This window comes from Artemia franciscana, chromosome 1, assembly GCF_032884065.1.
Source record: "Artemia franciscana chromosome 1, ASM3288406v1, whole genome shotgun sequence".
NCBI lineage: Eukaryota > Metazoa > Arthropoda > Branchiopoda > Anostraca > Artemiidae > Artemia > Artemia franciscana.
This window is the reverse complement of record NC_088863.1, coordinates 29,307,904-29,328,823: the sequence shown is the minus strand read 5'-3', so window position 1 is coordinate 29,328,823 and position 20,920 is coordinate 29,307,904. Positions and strand designations below refer to the sequence as shown.

Genomic DNA, 20,920 nt, shown 5'->3' with positions numbered 1-20,920 from the left:
GCACAATATTTTCCTTGGGTTTTCTTGGCTAAAACGTTAGTTCATGTTTTTGTATTTGTCTTGATATCATCTGTATTTTTGGAAACCAAGTTGGTAATTAAAGTCAAATTAGAATTTAGAATAGGATAATTAAATTTAGAATTTAATTAGCCAAATCAGCTGAAATCAGATCGGTATGAGGACAATATACAATTCCCCGAGAGAAGGAGTCATTTTCCATTTTTGCCCCAAGTGAAAGTTACCAAGAGAAGATTCAAATGCGTTATAAGTAGATGGCAGATGAAGAAACCGATTAGGCGCATTACTAGGGACTTTCGTTCAAAATCTTAGAATTAGTTCCCACCCGATTCAGTATTGATTTAAGAACAAGGAATAAAGGAGTCATTGCTTAGTTTAATCTATAAATGGATCTAAATCGAGGTAAGTATAATGACTAGAAATGTAATTCTATTGCTGGCTCACGTCCTATTCTCTGCTACTGAATCACTAGAATTAATGCTTCATCGCAGCACACCTGCCGTAAATACACTGATTTATCTGAATATAAGACAAAAATGTACAAGCAACAAATTTGAAGATGAAATCCAATACGTTTAGTTATCGCTTGATAATTTTTCTACTAAACCTTATTCTACCTTCTATTTTACATTCCAAACCCTTTAGATTTCTTCTTGAATTCATTGTTTTAAGTGCCTTAAATTCACACTGGTTTATAACCCAGAATATTTACAAACTCTTTATTTGCTATGTAATATTGGCTCCGTTATGGTTTACTTATTCAGTAAACCATAATCCAATTTCCCTTAAAAGCCTATTAGCTGGAATGTGTTTTTTTATAGTTTCATACTATTGTTGACTCTTTAAAGAATTTTTTTAAGCGAGAAAAAAGACAGAAAGTAAACTTAAAACAAATAAAATCATATCATTACTATCCTTAGATTTTTCAGTCCAATTTGTATGCAGCGATTTGCGTAAATCAATAGCGCTTAGCTAATTAGCCGCCTTGCTAAGAAAAAATTAAGTTGAACGACAAGCGAGTGATTAGTTTGAGTCTTGGAATTTACTGTCAAAATGGTATTCATCATATTAATACTACGGACTAGATTTTTTAGATTTTTTAATAGAGATTAAAAGCTTTTTTTAAACCAAAAAGTATATTTTTCAAATTATGTGGGGTAGTTAACTCCCTCCCTTTAGTAGTGGCTCTGGATTAATGAATTAAATTGATTTTAGTCAATTACTGAGCTGATTTCCTATGATGTATCTAAATAAACGTTGAACTTATTTTGAAACAAATAAAGTTTTCAGAATAGCCACGAGGCAGCTAATGCAAGATTTTGGTCTGTAAGGGACATGCATTTAGTAGTGAGAATCAACTTTACAAAAGGGAAAACATACTTCCTCGCCTTAGTGGTGCCTCTTGATCAATGAACTAAATCGAGTTTAATCAATTTCTGAGTTGATTTCTTATGATGTATCTAAATAAAACATTGAACTTTTTTTGAAACAAACAACGTTTTCAGAATAACCACGAGGCACTTATGCAAGATTTTGGCCCGTAAGGGGCATGCATTTAGTAATGAGGATCATCTTTATAAAAGGGAAAACTAACTCCCCCTCCTTAGTTTTGGCTCTGAATTAATAAACTAAATTTATTTGAATCGATTACTGAGTTGATTTCTTATGGTGCATCGAAATAAAGTGTTAAACTTGTTTTGGAACAAATAAAGTTTTCAGAATAACCACGAGGTACTTATGCAAGATTTTAGTCTGGAAGGGGCATGCATTTAGTAGCGAGATTCAACTTTATAAAAGAGAAAACTAACTCCGTCGCCATAATGGTGCCTCTGGATTTATGAGCTAAGTGGATTTTAATAGATTGCTGGGCTGATTTCTTATAATATATCTTAATAAAGATCATAGAAAACAATCAAACAAGAGTTTCTATTATAAGTGAGTAAATAAATCTTAAAACGAGTAAAACTTAAACTGAGTATATAAATCCAGCTTGAAACAAACAAAAATCTCTACAAATAAGATTTTGTGTTTTGCTCCCTTCTTTCACTGCAAAAGTCTAAAACCTACTGCGTCGTTAATTTTGAGTTGATGTAGGCTTCTATTTCTTCAGATCTTAATTTAATATGGCCTTTAGTTTTCTTTAGTAAACTTCTTTTTCGAAAAGTTTTTTTCTAATTAATTTCTATTCGTTTTGATTACCAAATTTTTAAGTTTTTCAAAATTCCCTATATCAAAATACTTAGGAAATGTAAGATTTTTGGGAAAATCCCCAAAACTTCGGGAATGGTAAAAGCTGCAGCGCTTAGTGGGCAAATTGCTGAACCCTTGTCTGGTTTCACTTCAATATTTATTTTATTTTCAATCTTTTAATAAGAACAAAAGAAAATTTTTGTAATATAATTTCGTTTAGTAAAGAGCCAAATACGCAGTAGGCCTTATACTTGTACCGTTAGAGAAATGGGCAGTAACAATGCTGTTGTTGGTGGTGAAGATACCATTCATTAGAAATACATGACCACTACTCCCTGAAAACGACCGCGGTCTAGCAAGCAATTTTTTATCCGATTCTCACTTGTGTTTGAATTCTGTTCTCCCAATTATTATAATGATAAAAAAAGGTAAACTAATTTTGCAGAATTTTGTAGCCACTTAAGTAAGAGAATGATAATTCTAAGTAAGAGAATTGGCTATTTAACTAAGAGAATGATATTTTTACCGTTAGGGGGTAGAAGTCGTACTCTTGTTTGTAGTGAAGACACCATTCATTAGAAGTACATAACCCCAATTCTTTCGGATAAAATTAGGCAACAAACTTTCAGAGAGTTTTTTTAGTTAATTTTTTTTATGGCAAACATTTTCAAATCATTAAAAACTCCTTATTTCAAAATAAAACTTTTTTCAACATCAAGCTTTTTTGAACGTATCAAAACCAGCATTAAGTAACAATATAAAAGTACCAAAATATTGAAGTAAAGAAATGATTAAAGTTAACCAAGTATCAAAGTAACAATAAGTAGCTTGCACCGTAAATCGAAGTTACCACGTAAAACACTAAATCCAAATCCAAGTATCAAAGTAAACAAAATATCAAGTAACATTAATTAGGTTCCATAACTCAGAGCCATTTCCCTGAGGCTGAGGTGTGTCAACCCAGGAAGCATAGTTATTTGGCATTTGAACTATTTTGAACAAAATGATTAAGTCCAAATTTTGACCAGACGCCCTTTGGGAAAGTGGGGCGTGGGCTAGTTGGCCATTGATCACTTTTGACTCTTAAAAAAGAGCTAAAAGCTTTAATTTCCGATCGAATGAGCCGCCTCCAAAGTTAATACGACCCCTTCCACAGAACCTTATTTTCTAATAATGGACAAGTTACACAAGTTACAATCCTTGCCCAAGGGGCTAGAGAACATTTGTCAACCACGTAAGTTATAGTAGTTTGAATTTTTGACTGATTTGAACAAAATGATTAATTCAAAATTTTGATAAGATATATTTGAAGAAAAAAGGCACAAGGGAGGGGCCTTGTTACTATTTGATCACTTTCGATTTTTAAGAACTTACAACTTACATAAGTTGCAATTCTTGTCCAGGTGCTATAGAGGATTTCTCAACCCCTTATTTATAGTAATTTGAATTTTGGACTACTTTAGATAAAATGGCTATCTCTTAATTCTGATCGGATTTATTTGGGGGAAAAAACTTGGGGGGTAGATACCCTCCAATCACTTTTGATCACTCTTAAAAATGTAACTAGAACTTTCATTTACCAATGCCCCTAGGCATATTTTACAACACTTGCCCCCCGATACTAGAGCGGTGCTGTTTCATCCCTGGAGTTTTTGTTATATTTTCTTTGCTTTATTTTGAACAAAATTGCTATATAAAATATTCGTTTGGACGCCTTTGGAGTAAAGAAGGTAAGAAAAGAAGGAAAAGAGGGTCACAACTTAGAACGTCTACCCGCGGTCCCTGATGGATTGTATCCATGCCGCAGTTCTTCTTATCTGACCGTTGAACTTTTTTTAACAAAATGGTTTTCTAAAAGTTTTCATAGGATGGGTCTCAGGAAATTGGCGAGGGGTGGGCTAGTTGCCCTCCGATCTCTTTTGACTCTCAAAAACTGAACTAGAAGTTTCAATTTCCCATCAAATACCTTCTCTGGAGTTTATATGAGCATCCTTTCCATAAGAACCATATATGCCCCCAGAGCATAACTTACAAGGCCTGCCCCCGGGCTCGGGAGGTCGTTTTGATACCATAGTTTTGTTTATATGATCTTCGAACTATTTTTTAATGAATGGCTATCTCAAAGCTCTTATCGAATGGGTTTGAGGAAAAAGGGCGTGGAGGGGGAGAGACTTGTTGCCCTCCTATCTCTTTTGACTCTTAAAAATTTAACTAGAACTTTCAATTTCGAATCAAATGAACCCTCTCTTAAGTTTATACGAGCTTCGTTTCCATAAGAACCATGGATGCCCCCAGAGCATAGCTTACAACGCCTGCCTCCGGACCCTGGGGGGCTTTGTAGGAACCGAAGTTTGTTGGGTAGACATTGGAGTTTTCGTTCTATGAACTTTGAACTATTTTTATCAAAATGGCTATCTCAAAAATTTTAATTGGAAGGCTTAGGGGGAAAAGAGCGTGGGATGGGAGTAGTTGCTTCTGAATCTCTTTTGACTCTCAAAAGATAAACTAAAACTTTCGATTTCCAATTAAATGAGCCCTCTCTGAAGTTAATTCGAGCATTCCTTTCATAAGAACCATATATGCCCACGGGGCATAACTTAAAATGACTGCCCCTGGGAGGTTATGTCGACACCAGAGATTTCGTTATATGAATTTTTAAATTTTCTAAAAAAAAGGGCTATCTCAAAGTTTTTCTCTGTTGCATTTGGGGAAAAAGAGCTTGGGAGGATATTTGCCCTCCGATCTCTTTAGACTTTTAAAAAGTGAACTAGAACTTTCAATTTCGAAACAAATGAACTCTCTCTGAAGTTTATACGAGTATCCCTTCCATAAGAACCATATATGCCCCCAGGGCACAACTTACAACGCCTGCCCCCAGGCCCTGGGATGTTGTGTGGACACCAGAATTTTTGTTATCTAGCCTCTTAATTATTTTTAACAAAATATGTATTTCAAAATTTTTAATTTTTATCTAATACATTCAGGGGAATGGGTGTGGAGGGTGGATAGTTGTCCTCCGATTTCTTTTAACTCTGAAAAAATGAGCTAGAACTTTCAATTTGCAATCAAATGAGGCCTGTCTGAAGTTTATACGAGCATCCTTCCATATGAATCAAATTTGCCCCCAGGGTATAACTTACGACGTCTGTCCCTGGGGGGGGGGTGTCGACACCGGAATTTTTGTTATATGATCTTGTAACTATTTTTAACAAACATGCTATCTCAAAATTTTTATCGGATGTATTTGGGGAAGAGGGAGAGTGCCCTCTGATCACTTTTGACTCTGTAAAAGTGAGCTAGAACTTTTAATTTCTGATCAAATGAGCCCTCTCTGAAGTTTATATGAGCATCCCTTCTATTAAAACCACATTTGCCCCCAGGTCATAAATTAAAACGCCTGCCCCTGGGCTTGGATGATTTTGTCGACCCCGAAGGTTTTGTTATATGGTCTTTGAACTATTTTTAGCAAAATGGCTACCTTAAAATTTTTATCAGATGTATTTGGGAAAAAAGGTCGTGGGGAGGCTGGTTGCCCTCCCATCACGTTTGACTCTTATAGAGGGCACTAGAACTGTAAATTTCCAATCGAATGAGCCAACTTTGCAGTTTATACGATCACCCCTTACATATGAAGGGACCCTGGGAAAAATGATATTAATAATAAACAAGAGCTAAGAGCTCATATGGCACTTGTGACGAGGCATGAAGAGCTAAGAGCCAAGAGATCATATGGTATGAGCTGTAACAAAATTCCATGAATCAATAGATTGATTTAAAAGGAAAACAAGAGGCTTAATGCCGGTCAGGATTTAAAATAAGAGCTCTGAGTCACGATGTCCTTCTAAATATCAAAATTCATTAAGATCCGATCACCCACTCGTATGTTATAAATACCTAACTTTTTCTAATTTTTCCTCTCCCTTTAGCCCCCCAGATGGTCGAATCTGGGAAAACGACTTTATCAAGTCAATTTGTGCAGCTCCCTGACACGCCTACAAATTTTCATCGTCCTAGCACGTCCAGAAGCACCAAACTCGCAAAATCACTGAACCCCTCCCCCCAACTCCCCCAAAGAGATCGAATCCAGTACGGTTCCGTCAATCACGTATCAAGGACATTTGCTTATTCTATCCACCAAGCTTCATCCCGATTCCTCCACTCAAAGTGTTTCCCAAGATTTCCCCCTCCAACTCCCCCCAGTGTCAAAAGATCTGGTCGGGATTTGAAATAAGAACTCTGAGACATGAATTCCTTCTAAATATCAAATTTCATTAAGATCCGATCACCTATTTGTAAGATAAAAATACCCCAATTTTCACGTTTTCCAAGAATTCCGGTTTCCCCCTCCAACTCCCCCCAATGTCACAGAATCTGGTCGGAATTTAAAATTAGAGCTTTGAAGCACAAGATCCTTCTAAATATCAATTTTCATTAAGATCTGGTCACCCTTTCGTAAGTTACAAATACCTAAATTTTCAAAATTACCCCCCCCCCCCAACTCCACCAAAGAGAGCAGATCCGGTCCGGTTATGTCAGTCACGAATCTTAGAAAGGTTTTTACTCTTCCCATCCAGTTTCATCCTGACCTCACCGCTTTAAGTATTTTCAAAGATTTCCGGTACCCCCAGCTGCCCCCCCCCCCCAATTACACTGGATCCGGTTGAGATTTAAAATAAGAGATCTGAGTTACGAGGTCTTTCTAAATATGAAATTTCATTAAGATCCGATAACTCCTTCGTAAGTTGAAAATATGTCATTTTTCTAATTTTTTCCCCCAATAGAGCGGATCCGTTCCAATTATGTAAATCACGTATCTAAGACTTCTGCTTATTTTTACCACCAATTTTCATCCCGATCCCTCCAATCTAAGTGTTTTCCATCCTTTTAGGTTCCCCCACCCCAAACTCCCCCCAATGTCACCAGATCCAGTCGTAACTTAAAAAAAGAGCTTTGAGACACGATATCCTTCTAAATATCAAATTTCATTGAGATCCGATCACCTGTTCGTAATTTAAAATACCTCATTTTTTCTAATTTTTCAGAATTGACCCCCCCAACTACCCCAAAGAGAGCGGATCCGTTCCGGTTATGTCAATCATGTATCTAGGACTTGTGCTTATTTTCCCCACCAACTTTCATCCCGATCCCTCCACTCTAAGGATTTTCCAGGTTTTACGTTTCCCCCTCCCAGCCCTCCCCCAATGTCACCAGATCCGATCGAGATTTAAAATAAGAGCTCTGAGACACGATATCCTTCTAAATATTAAATTTCATTGAGATTAGATCACCCGTTCGTAAGTTAAAAATACCTCATTTTTTCTAATTTTTCAGAATTAATCCCCCCAACTACCCCAAAGAGAGCGGATCCGTTCCGGTTATGTCAATCATGTATCTAGGACTTGTGTTTATTTTTCCCACCAAGTTTCATCCCGATCCCTCCACTCTAAGTGTTTTCCAAGTTTTAAGTTTCCCCCTCTCAACTCCCCCACCATTGTCACCAGATCTGGTCAGGATTTAACATAAAAGCTTTGAGACACGATATCCTTCTAAATATCAAATTTCATTGAGATCCGATCACCCGTTCGTAAGTTAAAAATACCTCATTTTTTTAGTTTTTCAGAATTAACCCCCCCCCCCCTCAACTACCCAAAAGAGAACAGATCTGGTCCGGTTATGTCAGTCATGTATCTTAGACAGGTTTTTATTCTTCCCATCCAGTTTCATCCTGATCTCACCGCTTTAAGTATTTTCTAAGATTTCCGGTTCCCCCAACTACCCCCCCCCCCCCCAATTACGCTGGATCCGGTTGAGATTTAAAATAAGAGATCTGAGTTACGAGGTCCTTCTAAATATCAAATTTGCATTGAGATCCGATCACTCGTTCGTAAGTTAAAAATACCTCATTTTTGTTTAATTTTTCAGAATTACCCCCCCCCCCCCAACTACCCCAAAGACAGCGGATCCGTTTCGGTTATGTCAATCATGTATCTAGGACTTGTGCTTATTTTTCCCACCAAGTTTCATCCCGACCCCTCCACTCTAAGTGTTTTCCAAGATTTTAGGTTTCCCCCTCCCAACTACCCCCCAATATCACCAGATCCGGTCGGGATTTAAAATAACAGCTCTGAGACGATGTCCTTCCAAACATCAAATTTCATTAAGATCTGATCAACCGTTCGTAAGTTAAAAATGCTTCAATTTTTCTATTATTTCCGAATTAACGGGCCCCCACTTCCCCCTCTCCCCAGATGGTAAAATCGGGAAAACGACTATTTCTAATTTAATCTGGTCCGGTCCCTGATACGCCTGCCAAATTTCATCTTCCTAGCTTACCTGGAAGTGCCTAAAGTAGCAAAACCGAGACCGACAGACAGACCGACAGAATTTGCGATTACTGTATGTCACTTGGTTAATACCAAGTGCCATAAAAACATTGGAGCCCTATGACCTTTATTATAGGCAACGCTATAGCGATGCTTCTGACAAATGAAACTTTATAAAAACTTTATATCCAACTTTATAAAAGGGAAAACTAACTCCCTCGCCATAGTGGTGCCTCTGGATTAAGGAACTAAATTGATTTCCATCGATTACTGAGTTGATTTCTTATGATGTATCAAATAGTTCGTGGTAACGAACTGTAGTAAGGAGCGACCCGGCTCAACAGTAACGAAAACTCTAAAAAATTGAATTTTGATCTCGCATTTTAATGCTGATTTTAAATATATAAGTTTCATCTAGTTTAGTCTTACCCATCAAAAGTTACGAGCCTGAGAAAATCTGCATTATTTAAGAAATAGGGAAAAACACCCCCTAAAAGTCGTAGAATCTTAAAGAAAATGACACCATCAGATTCAGCGTATCAGAGAACCCTATTGTAGAAGTTTCAAGGTCCTATCTACAAAAATGTGGAATTTTGTATTTTTTGCCAGAAGACAAATCACGGGTGCGTGTTTATTTGTTTGTTTGTTTTTTTTTCTTTTTCCCAGGGGTCATCGTATCGACCAAGTGGTCCTAGAATGTCGCAAGAGGGCTCATTCTAACGGTAATGAAAAGTTCTAGTGCCCTTTTTGAGTGACCAAAAAAATTGGAGGGCATCTAGGCCCCCTCCCACGCTCATTTGTTTCCCAAAGTCAACGGATCAAAATTTTGAGATAGCCATTTTGTTCAGCATAGTCGAAAACTATAATAACTATGTCTTTGGGGATGACTTACTCCCCCACAATCCCTGGGGGAGGGGCTGCAAGTTACAAACTTTGACCAGTGTTTACATATAGTAATGGTTATTGGGAAGTGTACAGACGTTTTCAGGGGGATTTTATTTTGTTTCGGGGTGGGGCTGAGGCGAGGGGGCTATGTTGGAGGATCTTTCCTTGGAGGAATCTGTCATGGGGGAAGAAAAATTCAATGAAAAGGGGGCAGGATTTTCTAGCATTACTATAAGAAAACAATGAAAAATAAACATGAAAACGTTTTTTCAAATGAAAGGAAGGAGTAGCGTTGAAACTTAAAACGAACAGAGATTATTACGCATATGAGGGGTTCTAAAAACCCTTTAGCATAAATAGCGAGGTATTTAGGAGGAGATAAATACCTCGCTCTTCATGCTAAAGTATTTTTAGTAATTTCAACTATTTATTCTACGGCCTTTTTGGGACAAAACTTACGATTTAGTGTAAAGAGCGAGGTATTAACGAGGGTACAAACCCCTCGTATACATAATAAAAATATAGGATTATGAAAGTTTGTTATGTAAGTTAATTCTTAAGTTACGTATATTTTTTACTAATAAACGTTCGTTAAAAATTAAAAGTTCTAGTTGCCTTTTTAAGTAACAAAAAATTTGGAGGGCAACTAGGACTCCTTCCCCACCCCTTATTTTTCAAAATCGTCTGATCAAAACCAAGAGAAAGCCATTTAGCCAAAAAAAGAATTAATATAGAAATTTCATTTTAATAATTTATGTACGGAGAGCAAAAACCAAACATGCAATAATTCAAAAACGTTCAGAAATTAAATAAAAAAAACTAATTTTTTTAGCTGAAAGTAAGGAGCGACATTAAAACTTAAAACGAACAGAAATTACTCCGTATATGAAATGGGTTGTCCCCTCCGCAATCCCTCGCTCTTTACGCTAAAGTTTGACTCTTTGCCACAATTCTACCTTTTAAAACAATTAAAAGCTTTAGCGTAAAGACCGAGGGATTGCGGAGGGGACAACCCATTTCATATATGGAGTAATTTCTGTTCGTTTTAAGTTTTAATGTCGCTCCTTACTTTCAGCTAAAAAAATTAGTTTTTTTTTTATTTAATCTTAATAAAGCATTGAACTTGCTTCGAAATAAATAAAGTTTCCACAATAACCACGAGGCACTTATGCAAGATTTTAGTCTGAAAGAGGCATGCATTTAGTAGTGAGACTCAAGCATTTAGTAGTGAGACTCAACTTTTTAAAAGAGACAACTACACGATAAATATTGCATGTTGGAGAGAAAAGAGTGTTGGCTGAGGGCAAGAGTGGGAGGGTTTGACAAACTTGATTTTGTCCTTCATATGTGCCTGTTTAACTATTAAAGAGCCAATTGGTTTTCTTTGAGAAACCCACAAAAGAAGTGAGCAAGCAATTATTAGCCAAGTTCTGATTCCTGCCTGTAAAAAAAAAATATCCCATGACAGATCTTGGCAGTCTTTATAGCCTTAGGTTTATTTTTCCTGCCCTTACCATTAAACTTTTTTTCGGTTCTCAATGAAATGGAGCAACACAAGTGGTAAATTTTCAACCTACTGTTAGGTGGTGCTAACCAATCTTCTGCGTTACAATTCCATTGGGAAAACTGGAACAGTGTTTTCTCAAACTGTTTGCAACACTGGTAAGTCTATTACCTCAAAATAATTTACAATAGTCCGTGTGGAACGCAACATTGCTTCTGTTTCGATTGTGAAAAATACGCAATAAGTAATACAAATCCAAAATTAAGACAAACAAAAACATTACTCATGAGCAAAAAATCAACTACTCAAAAGCAAAAATTAAAATCAGCAAAAGGTAAATGGTATACTTAAATGTTGAAGAATATCGTCGAAGAAATTTAGAAATGGTAAGTATTATCTCCTTTTGTCTTAATAATAAATTTTCAAAGCGAAAATAAACATGGGAAAACTTAGAGAAAAAGTTTAATTAGCTACTCCTTGACAATGGATTTTGAAAATGAATTCTATATAAGAAAAAAAATTGCATAAATACAATGTTGATAAAACGTGATTTGGATAACTTGGCTATTTGTGGCGTTGGTTTGGGATCCTGTTTGCACCAAAACGCCGTTATTTTCCCAAGAAAATTATTTGTTATATGCGAGTTTTTCACCCCGTTTCAAGATGGATCCAGCGAAGAGTAACATGTTCATTATTTACTTGAACAAAAATGGTAATAGATTGGTTTCTTTACTAAACTAATCTATTGGCTCAAACCTTAAGCATTCTCGATACCTATTTGTAAAAGGAGATCGCTGAAAATTTCTTTTAGATATCCATCAAAACCTGACAATCCACCTCCCAGGATTTTTATTCGACAAATCTTTGAAAGATTCTTGAAGCCTTTTTACCACTAATTCTACTTTTTTTGTAGGTTTCTCGCATCAGAACTCTCTACACTACAATGACGGAACACAAAGCTATGAATCCATTAATGAGCTCCGACAAAGAATCACCGAAATGAAACAGTTGCTTGACGAGAAGGAGGCGGGAAAAACAAGTATGTGTTTTCTCAAACGTTGTGCTTACGAAAATGGTGCCTATACATTTAAAAATACAAGAATAAGTGTGGGAGAAAATGCTCTGTTATTTTGCTTGTCTTTCGCTTTTTGGCACCGAATTTCACGGCCACATCCCATAGCAAATTTGGAGCAACGAATAGTTCTAAGAGATCCACCCTAGCATTAGTTTTTTCAAGTATTTTCTTCTAGTTTATTTTTTTTACTTAATTCCATACAAGTAAAGAATACCGCTTTCTATTTTACGTCGAATATATACTAGATTCTGAAAAATCAATATTAAATAAAAATTATAGGATTAATTGGAAAATCCCTGTTCTTATCCCTGTTCATCTAATTGTAGAATATTTATACAGTATTTTTAAGATAAAAAATAATATTATTTCTTAAATCATACAGCTCATAGTAACGAACTGTAAGTAAGGAGCAACTCCTCCAAATAGTAACCGGAACTCTAAAAAACGGAATTTTGAATGACAATAGAGAATCAAATCAGTGTTTGAATCAAACTTTTTATTCTGATCCTAAATATGAAACATTTATTAAGTTTAATATTACCCTTCAAAAGCTAAGAGCCTGAGAAAATTTGCCTGATTTTCGAAAAAGCGTCTGTAAAAAACAAGGAATCTTATTGAAAATCAAACCATAATATTCAATGCATTAGAGAAGCCTAATGTAGAGGTTTCCATCTCCCATCTGCCAAAATTTGAATTTTTTTGTTTTTCGCTAGAAGAGATAATGGATATGTGTTTTTTTTTTTTTTTTTTTTTTTTTTTTTGTCTTCCCAGGGGTGATCGCATCGAACCAATACTCCTAGAAGATCTAGGGAGGGTTCGTTTGAATGGAAATTGCCTAGTGCCCTTTTTAAGTGACCAAAAAGATTAGAAGGCATATAGCCTCCCTCCAATGCCCTTTTTCCCTAAAGTCGACCGATCAAAATTTCAAGATAGCCATATTGTTTCGCATAATTGAAAGTTCAAATAGCTATATCTTCCGGGATGACACGGTCCCTCCCCTATTCCCAGAGAAAGGGGTACAAGTTATGAAATTTGCCCATTTTCTACATATAGTATTTGTTACTGGGAAGTATACAGACATTTGGAATGGAGGGGGAAAATTTTCTGCAGATGAGGATTTTCTACCGGGAAAATTTATAGTTGGGAGGGAAGTTTCAGGGAACTAACTTTCAGGGAGAAATTTTCGCAGAGGAATTTACCATAATTCGTAAACAAAATTTTTTTTATTCGTATTACTTTCTCTCTGGTGAATTAATTTTTCATTTGGAGACATTTTGGAGGAATTGACCGCGAAAATTTTCAGTGGGCTATAATTCTTTTGGGGAATTTTCTATGTATCTTCAGGGGGAAGGGGTCTGCAGGAGATATTCTCCAAGGGGTAATTATTACCAGGGGAAATATTCCATGGGGAAATTTTCCGTGTGATAAACCGTGGGGTAAAGCATTTCTGGGAGGGGTTTTCCTGCCAGAAATCCTCTGAATGATTCGGAAAAGAATAAAAAAAAAGAATAAATATTGAGACTTCTTTTAAACGGAAGTATACTAAGGAGAGTCTTTCAGGTGAAACTGTCTGCAAGAAATTTTCTGGGATGAATTTGCAGCAAGAATTAAATTTTCCTTGGGGGGGGCTGTATTTTATATGGAATGAACTTTGCATGAAGGAATTCTTGGTGGACGGAATTTTTCATATAGGGGGAGGCGGAATTTTCCCGATATTATTTGGAAAAAATCAGAAACTAAATGGAAAAAACACCACTTTTCAACTGAAAGTAAGAAGCAACCTTAAAACTTAAAACGGATAGAAATTATCCCGTATATGGAAAAGGATGCTGCCATCTGAATGCCTAACTATTTGCTTAATGTTTGACCATTTGTCCGAATTCAATAATTTTTTTTCGAAGAAAATTCAAGGGCCGTTTAGTTACAATCGGAAGATTTTTAAAAGTACTAAATAGCTTTGGCACAAAGAGCAGGGCATTGAGAAGGTCGAAACCACTTTACAATTTCGAATAATCTATATTCGTTTTATGTTTTAACGTTGCTCCTTACTTTCAGTTGAAAAACATGTTTTTTATTTAACCACAAATATAGGGTCAAACAAGAATTGGTCTTCCGATGCCATGTTCGTACTTTTTGGGATTTAAGATCTGAGACAGAGTGCAGTGGGCTCTATGTTTTGTTAGATGAAAAAAAGATTCATTCAACTGGAAGTAAAGAACAGATTGAAAATTAAAATGAAAAGAATTTGTTCCGTATATAATACGGGGTACCTTGCTCGTTATGCTAGAAAAAATTTACTACTACTACTAGCAACTCGCCGCAGCACCAAACCACCTAAGGCCAACACAGGCTCCTTCTCCGTCTGACTATATTCATAGCCTTCCTCTTTAAACCATCCCGGGAACTTCCTATTTTCTTTAAACCTTTCCTTACCACATCATCCCACCCCAACCGAGGACCACCCACCCAACTTTTCTGTTCAGACGTAGACAATTGAACGAAAAGGTCAATCTTTGATATTCTGTCATCCTTCATCCCCAGAAAGTACCCTAGCACTTCAACCTTTCTCTCAATGTAGCCCCAGAAAACGGAATTGAGCCAGTATTTTTGTACAGCCTACTGTTTGAGATACGGTCAGTCAGTCGGGTAACCGAAACAATCCGTAGGCAATTTATCTGGAAAACATCTAGCAAATCTTTTCCCCTTTTCCGGGTTACCCCTGCTTCAAAAACATACTTGACCGCTGTTATTATTGTAGCCTCCCATGTGCTAATCTTGGTTCACAAACTTATGGTCCTATTCTTACAAAATTTTTTCAACTGTGAAAAAACACCCCGGGCCTTGACTATTCTACTTTTAACACCTTCACTACGCCATCATTCTTCCAACGTCACATTTTCATCTTCAGTTATTCCTAGCCTTCACGACTTGGTCTTCTTACCATTAATCTTGAACCTATTCTAGCACCCTGAACTCACAAAACCTGTGAAAATTCCTTAATTTTGATCACAGTTTCATCTAGGATGCTTTAATATTTAGTATGGTCTAAGTCCAGAAGGGTTTGCTGTGCTTCTTAAGATAAAGTATATCAATGCTATTCATATAAATGGGATAGAGCATAACCCTTTTTAAACCCAGCTTAAACCGTAGCAATGTTATTCTCGTATGTAGCACTAATCACTTTAACACATTTGTCTGGTATACCATACAAGATTAAGGCCTTTGCTAAAGCTTCTATCAACTGAATCAAATGCTTGCCCATAAACTACAAAACTGAGCACTAAAGATTTTTGACGACTCTGGCACCTCTCAATTATTAATCTAACAGTGAAATTTTGGTCGACACATCCTTTACCCTTCCTAAAACCGCACTGTCCTTCCTTAAAATTTCGTCTACCGTATCTTTAAGTCTAGAAAAATATTATCATACTAGATAGTTTGCTACCAATAGAAGTCAGACTAATGCCTCTATAATTACCATACTCGCTCTTATTACTCTTCTGATCTGGGTTAATTTGGTTTTCGTAAAACCGCTATGTACTTCCCCAGTTTCAAAAATCATATACATAATCTTCAGTCACTTATTTGTAATCTCATAACCACCATATTTAAGAAACTCATTTACCACACTCTCAGCATCTGGAGTCTTATTATTTTTTAACCCTTTTAGTACTGTCGCTAAATTCTTCGTGACAAAATAAATTTTTCTTCACATCCAAGGTGTCACAAACTTTTTTATTCTCCTCTATATTTTTTTCTTCTGTCTCAATCATCCTCAAAATTTTCTGTCCATCTCTCTTTAACTCTTTCATTATTACTAATTGCGGCCCCATTCCTATCTTTAACTGGGGCAAGTCTAGATTGACTACTGTCTATCTAATTATTAATACGCCAGTACAATATTTTTCTATTATGCCGTCCAGCTGTATTTTCCAGGTGTTCAGCAATCTTATCCATGGCCTCCACTTCACATCTCTTTTGACTATATTTTATTGATATCTTCAGTTTCTTTACATTTCTCTTAGTTTCATATAATATAAAATATCACTCACATAGTTCTTGTACAAGCTCCTCCTGTTTTCTATTAAACATATATCATTTTCAGTGATATTCTTAACTGGGCTCCTAATTTTCTTCCCTGAGACCCCATCGGTAACTTCATAGATAATTTTCCTAAAACCATTCCATCCATCTTCTACATTGTCAAATTTAAACTCTCCCGTTTAGTATTCATCGGTTCTTGGAAAGTTTATCTGACATTTTCATTAACCAACGTCATAGCCTCCCGTAATGTAGCACCTTTTCCTAGATTTTTTCTTCGAATTAACTCTTGACACTACTAAAAGGTGACCTTTACTTTCAACATCAATAGCAGCACTCCTATATACCCCTGTATCTTGTATTGAAACAGCCAGTCTTCGGTTTACAATAAGATAACCAATAAGGTTAGCTGTCTTACCTTCGTGTTAATACCATGTTAACTTGTTGGCCATTTTATGACCATATGCAATATTGGTTATAATTTGATTTCATACCTACAAAATTGCAGTCGTCTTTAGCAATTACTGTTTCTTTTTCTACGTCCAATTTACCTAGACTAGGATTCTATCTATCCCTAGTTCTACTGGACTGGGCGTTAAGATCTTATAATAAAAACACAATATTTCTACCTGATATCGTGTCTATTCGTTCCTGTAGCTGCAAGTAAAATTCATCTGAGTCACTAATATCTCTGCTGTGATATCAGTGTATCAGCGTATTAGTAGTGTATCAGTCATACACTACTATGACTGATACTCTGTACTTTTACTCATAAAATTAGGAGCTGACATTCTATTATTAATACCTTCCGAAGCTAAACAAGACTTGACAGCTTTCTTATTCATCACATGCCCTACTCCTTATCTATGTATACCATCCTTCCTGCCTCAGTAAATAAATTTTATATAACTTAATGTCATCTCTCCAATATGAGCTTCTGAAACTCCTTAAAAGTCCAGTTCGAAGCGTCTGAATTCGTCAGTCAAAATGTTTACACGATAGTTATTATTTAACGTTGTAGCATTCCAAGTTGCAATTTTCATATTCGTTAAATCATCGAGATTATTTTGGTCTTAGGAAAAACAATGGTCCCAGAACCAGTGCAGGACGGGGACTAACACATATTCCCAAGCATTCAATGAAGCGCCTAAGCCGGCCTGGCGCCAGACAGCAAGAAGTCCCTGGGACCTCCAGTTCAATGGAGGCTTTGTGCAATTTTGGCCCCATCCTGGTCAAAACATAATTTTTAGCACTTGGCGATGGTTTTCTAACAACAAGAGTCGAAATCGGTTTGAAACCCAAAAAAAGAAAATTACGGTAACAAAAACAAATACAACTACCATTAACCCCAATCCATAAATAAAAAAAACTCAAAACGAAAAAAATTTCAACAAATAATTGGGTCAAATTCAAAATGAGCAAAAATTAACCATATCAGGGCCGACACCTTCAAGCCTTTGAAGACCGGAGCATAATTTGCACTTTACTAAAAAAATGAATGTTGATTGAAAGTTTAATATACATATACTGATGGTACCAGGAGCCCGACGGCTTCGCCGCTGCTCCAAAGCACCAGGCACAGGGCAGGCTTCTATATATGGATTCCCATTGTCGCTTACCTTCTAACCGCAGACAATTCAAGACAATTTGATGTCCTTTCATACTGTTTTTAAACAGTATGAAATTTGTTTTTAAAGCAAGTCTGATTTCTAACAACGATATCTACTAAGCCTCAAACTTTTGGTTTTCTTTTTTAAGGCTTTTGAATTGTTGTAATCCCCTGTGAAAATATATACAAATGTTTTTGAAATCACCAGTTTTTTTCTCTTTGCGCAATTTAATGTATTTCATGCTGAAGCCTTCACAAAGATATTTGATTATTGAAGCTATTCTGATTTCCAACGACGATATGTGCCAAGATTCAAACTTTTTTTTTTGTAAGGTTTTTGAATTATCCTTAGTCAAAATAAATAATCATCATTTGTAATAACTGGAAGTATTTTTTTTGCCTTCCTTCTGACATAATATAACTGGTTGCTTTCAAACCTGTAAGCTTAATCACTTAGCGAGTTGATTTTATCTAAAAAAAAAACACCAAATTTTAAAATTTTCAGGCATTTCTCTAGTTGGAATTGAAACATTAAAATTATTGCTCAGGCACCATAAATATTTTTACAGCTCATATAATAACTTTAGTGATTATGAATTGAACTTAAATATATTTTAGCTTTTATTCTGTCTTAAAAAGACATTGCTTATACTTATAATAAAAAAAAATTGGTAATAATGTTTTTTTAACAACGATTTTTACTAAGCTTCAAACGTTTTTTAGGTTTTTAATTGTTGTAATCCCTTTTTAAAATACATTAACACACTTTTATAATTACCAGTTTTTCGTAACGCAATTAAAGGTTCACTGACTTTCACACTTTTCATACTCTTTTCAAAGATATTTGAAAATTAAATCAAGTCCGAGTTCTAACAACGATTTCTACTAAGCTTCAATAAGCTTTGGTTTTCTTTTTAGGGTTTTTGAATTGTTGTAATTGCTTGTCAAAACATTTACAAATATTTTTGCAATTACCAGTTGCAATTTAATATAAACTTTTCCATGCCTGAAAATCTTCAATTTTTTCACATAACTGTGACAAGTACGCCAACTTCATTGCAACACTGATGTATTAAAAACTGACATCACTCATATTACTTTTTCACAAATTAAGGCTCTTAACGAATTTTTTCGAATTTATGACCTATCAAGATCGCTTTTACAGGCCAGAATATCTCAGGATACAAATTTTTCCGAAAAAAATATGGAGCTATTTTCGGTAAAAAATAAATATATACACACATAAATACACAGTTATTAAAGTCTTAATAATTTTATTTCTGTAGTTTCTTTTACGTAAAATGCAAGATATGTTCCGGTCTTCAGAACGCATGTGGATGTCACCCCTACTTTTGTTAATTTATGCTTGTTTTGTGTTTGGCTTGGTTATTTATTGTAATTTTTATTCTTTTTAGGTATATTAGTTTATTGACGGGGTTTGTGGTAGTTTTATACTTGGAAGATTATTTGGCCTTATGTTTACTTATTTTTGGTGCAATAGGCCCCTTAAAATTTCTCTAAAAAACTAATTTTGTGGAAAAAAAATTTTGAATTAATATAATAAATAATTATAGATAATTTCAAAAACAAACCAGCTCGTGTAACGGGTCTGTTTATTTTTTTCAAGGTTTCTCATAAATTTTTCTTACAAGATCATTCTCTTTTCTCGCAAAACTACTAGAAAGGCCACTAAAAATATTGTTTCCTTTACAGGACCAGATATGAGGTACTCAGAAAATGTCAATCGTGAACCGACAAAAGATGCTGTGATATTAAACTATGTATTCGGTGGTGTGCTTGTGATGTTGCTTGGAGTAGCAGTTTGGGCTTTCCATAGTTTGTTTTCCGCTATTAGAAAAAAATTCATGATTTAGCTATTATTTTAGTTGTTAGTGTTTTCTTTATTAAGAAAAAACTTTTATACTTTCAAAATATACTTTTATTGAGTTTATTGAATTTCGTACGATAGCAATGCCAGCGGCAAAAATAAAAGGCTACTTTAGAATCAATTGTGCAATTATGTCCAAAGAATCATTTGCATTTTGTTACGACAGCCTTGTCATTGCCCTTTGCTTATTTCATGCTTATAATTGAAAACACCTAATAAGTTACAGGTGTGGAAAAAAATTTCCCAGGTCAAAGAGCATTTGAACTCTTGAAGGGACAGTTTGCATTAATGTGACTTTAATGGTGGCAAAACATTCGTATGTGACTTTAGACAAGATCAGATGCGACAACCTATCAGTGCCTGTACGAAAGAGCCCAAAGGTCTAAATGTATTCTTATTGTTATTAAATAAAATAAAACTGTTCCTACAGAATAAGTTTTCAAAGAAAAGTAAAGAACACCATTAAATTAAAAACGAAGAAAAATAGAATCAAATAATCTATCATGCAGAACTACAACAAATCAGCATCGATAAATAAATGAAAACGAACAGAAATTACAAAAATAACCGAGTCAAGCTCAAAACGAGCAAAAATTAAAATGATTAGAGCTCAAAACCCCCTATGCCTTCCCAAGGCCAGAACATAATTTGCACTTTACTTAAAAGGCATATGCTGATATTTGTTCCTCAAAATGTTAACAAATCTCTTGGACTTAAATTATGCTGATAATTTAAGCATCCTAGATGAAAGGGTGAGCAAAATGAACTTTTTGAGGTTTTCCGACTTCAAGGTGATGGAATAGATATGAAATTGATGTTAAGAAGACTAAGTCACTAAGACTAGGAATAAGTGAAGATGAAAAGGTGACGTTGGGTAACGAAACGACTGATCAGGTCGGCAGCTTCACTTACCTTGGTAGTATTATTAGTAAAGACGGTGGGAGCAGTGAAGATGTTAAAAGTGGAATAGCCAAGGCTCAGGGCGTTTTTCCACAGTTAAAAAAAAGTTCCAAAGAATAGAAATATAAGTCTGCAAACCAAGATTAGAATATTGGAAGCTACAGTGATGACACCGGTCCAATATGGCTCTGAAGCATGGGCGCTCCAAGAAGCGAATGAAGATATGCAAGATGTTTTCCAGAGAAATCACCTACGGATTTCTCTGGGTACCCAGCTGACTGACCGTATTTCAAAAAATAGGCTGTACAAAAACTGTGGTTAAATCCCGCTTTCTAAGGATATAATGAAAAAAAGGTTGAGATGGCTAGGGCACGTTCTGCGAATAAAGGATGACAAAATGACGAAGATTGTCCTTTTCGGCCAACCGTCTAAGGCTAAATGGAAAGCAGGTTATCCTCGTTTAGGGTGGGAGGATGTCATAAAGAAA

At 35.6% G+C, this 20,920-nt stretch overlaps 1 protein-coding gene across 1 annotated transcript; it reads left to right on the top strand.

Annotated features, from left to right (window-relative positions):
* The first annotated feature begins 315 nt into the window (after positions 1-315).
* Positions 316-19,596, top strand: LOC136028236 (uncharacterized). The gene is made up of 3 exons (XM_065705966.1): positions 316-420; positions 11,834-11,959; positions 19,359-19,596. Exons 1-3 carry the CDS (start codon positions 405-407, stop codon positions 19,517-19,519), a joined length of 303 nt encoding a protein of 100 aa, XP_065562038.1. The 5' UTR covers positions 316-404; the 3' UTR covers positions 19,520-19,596.
* Positions 19,597-20,920: the final 1,324 nt, after the last annotated feature.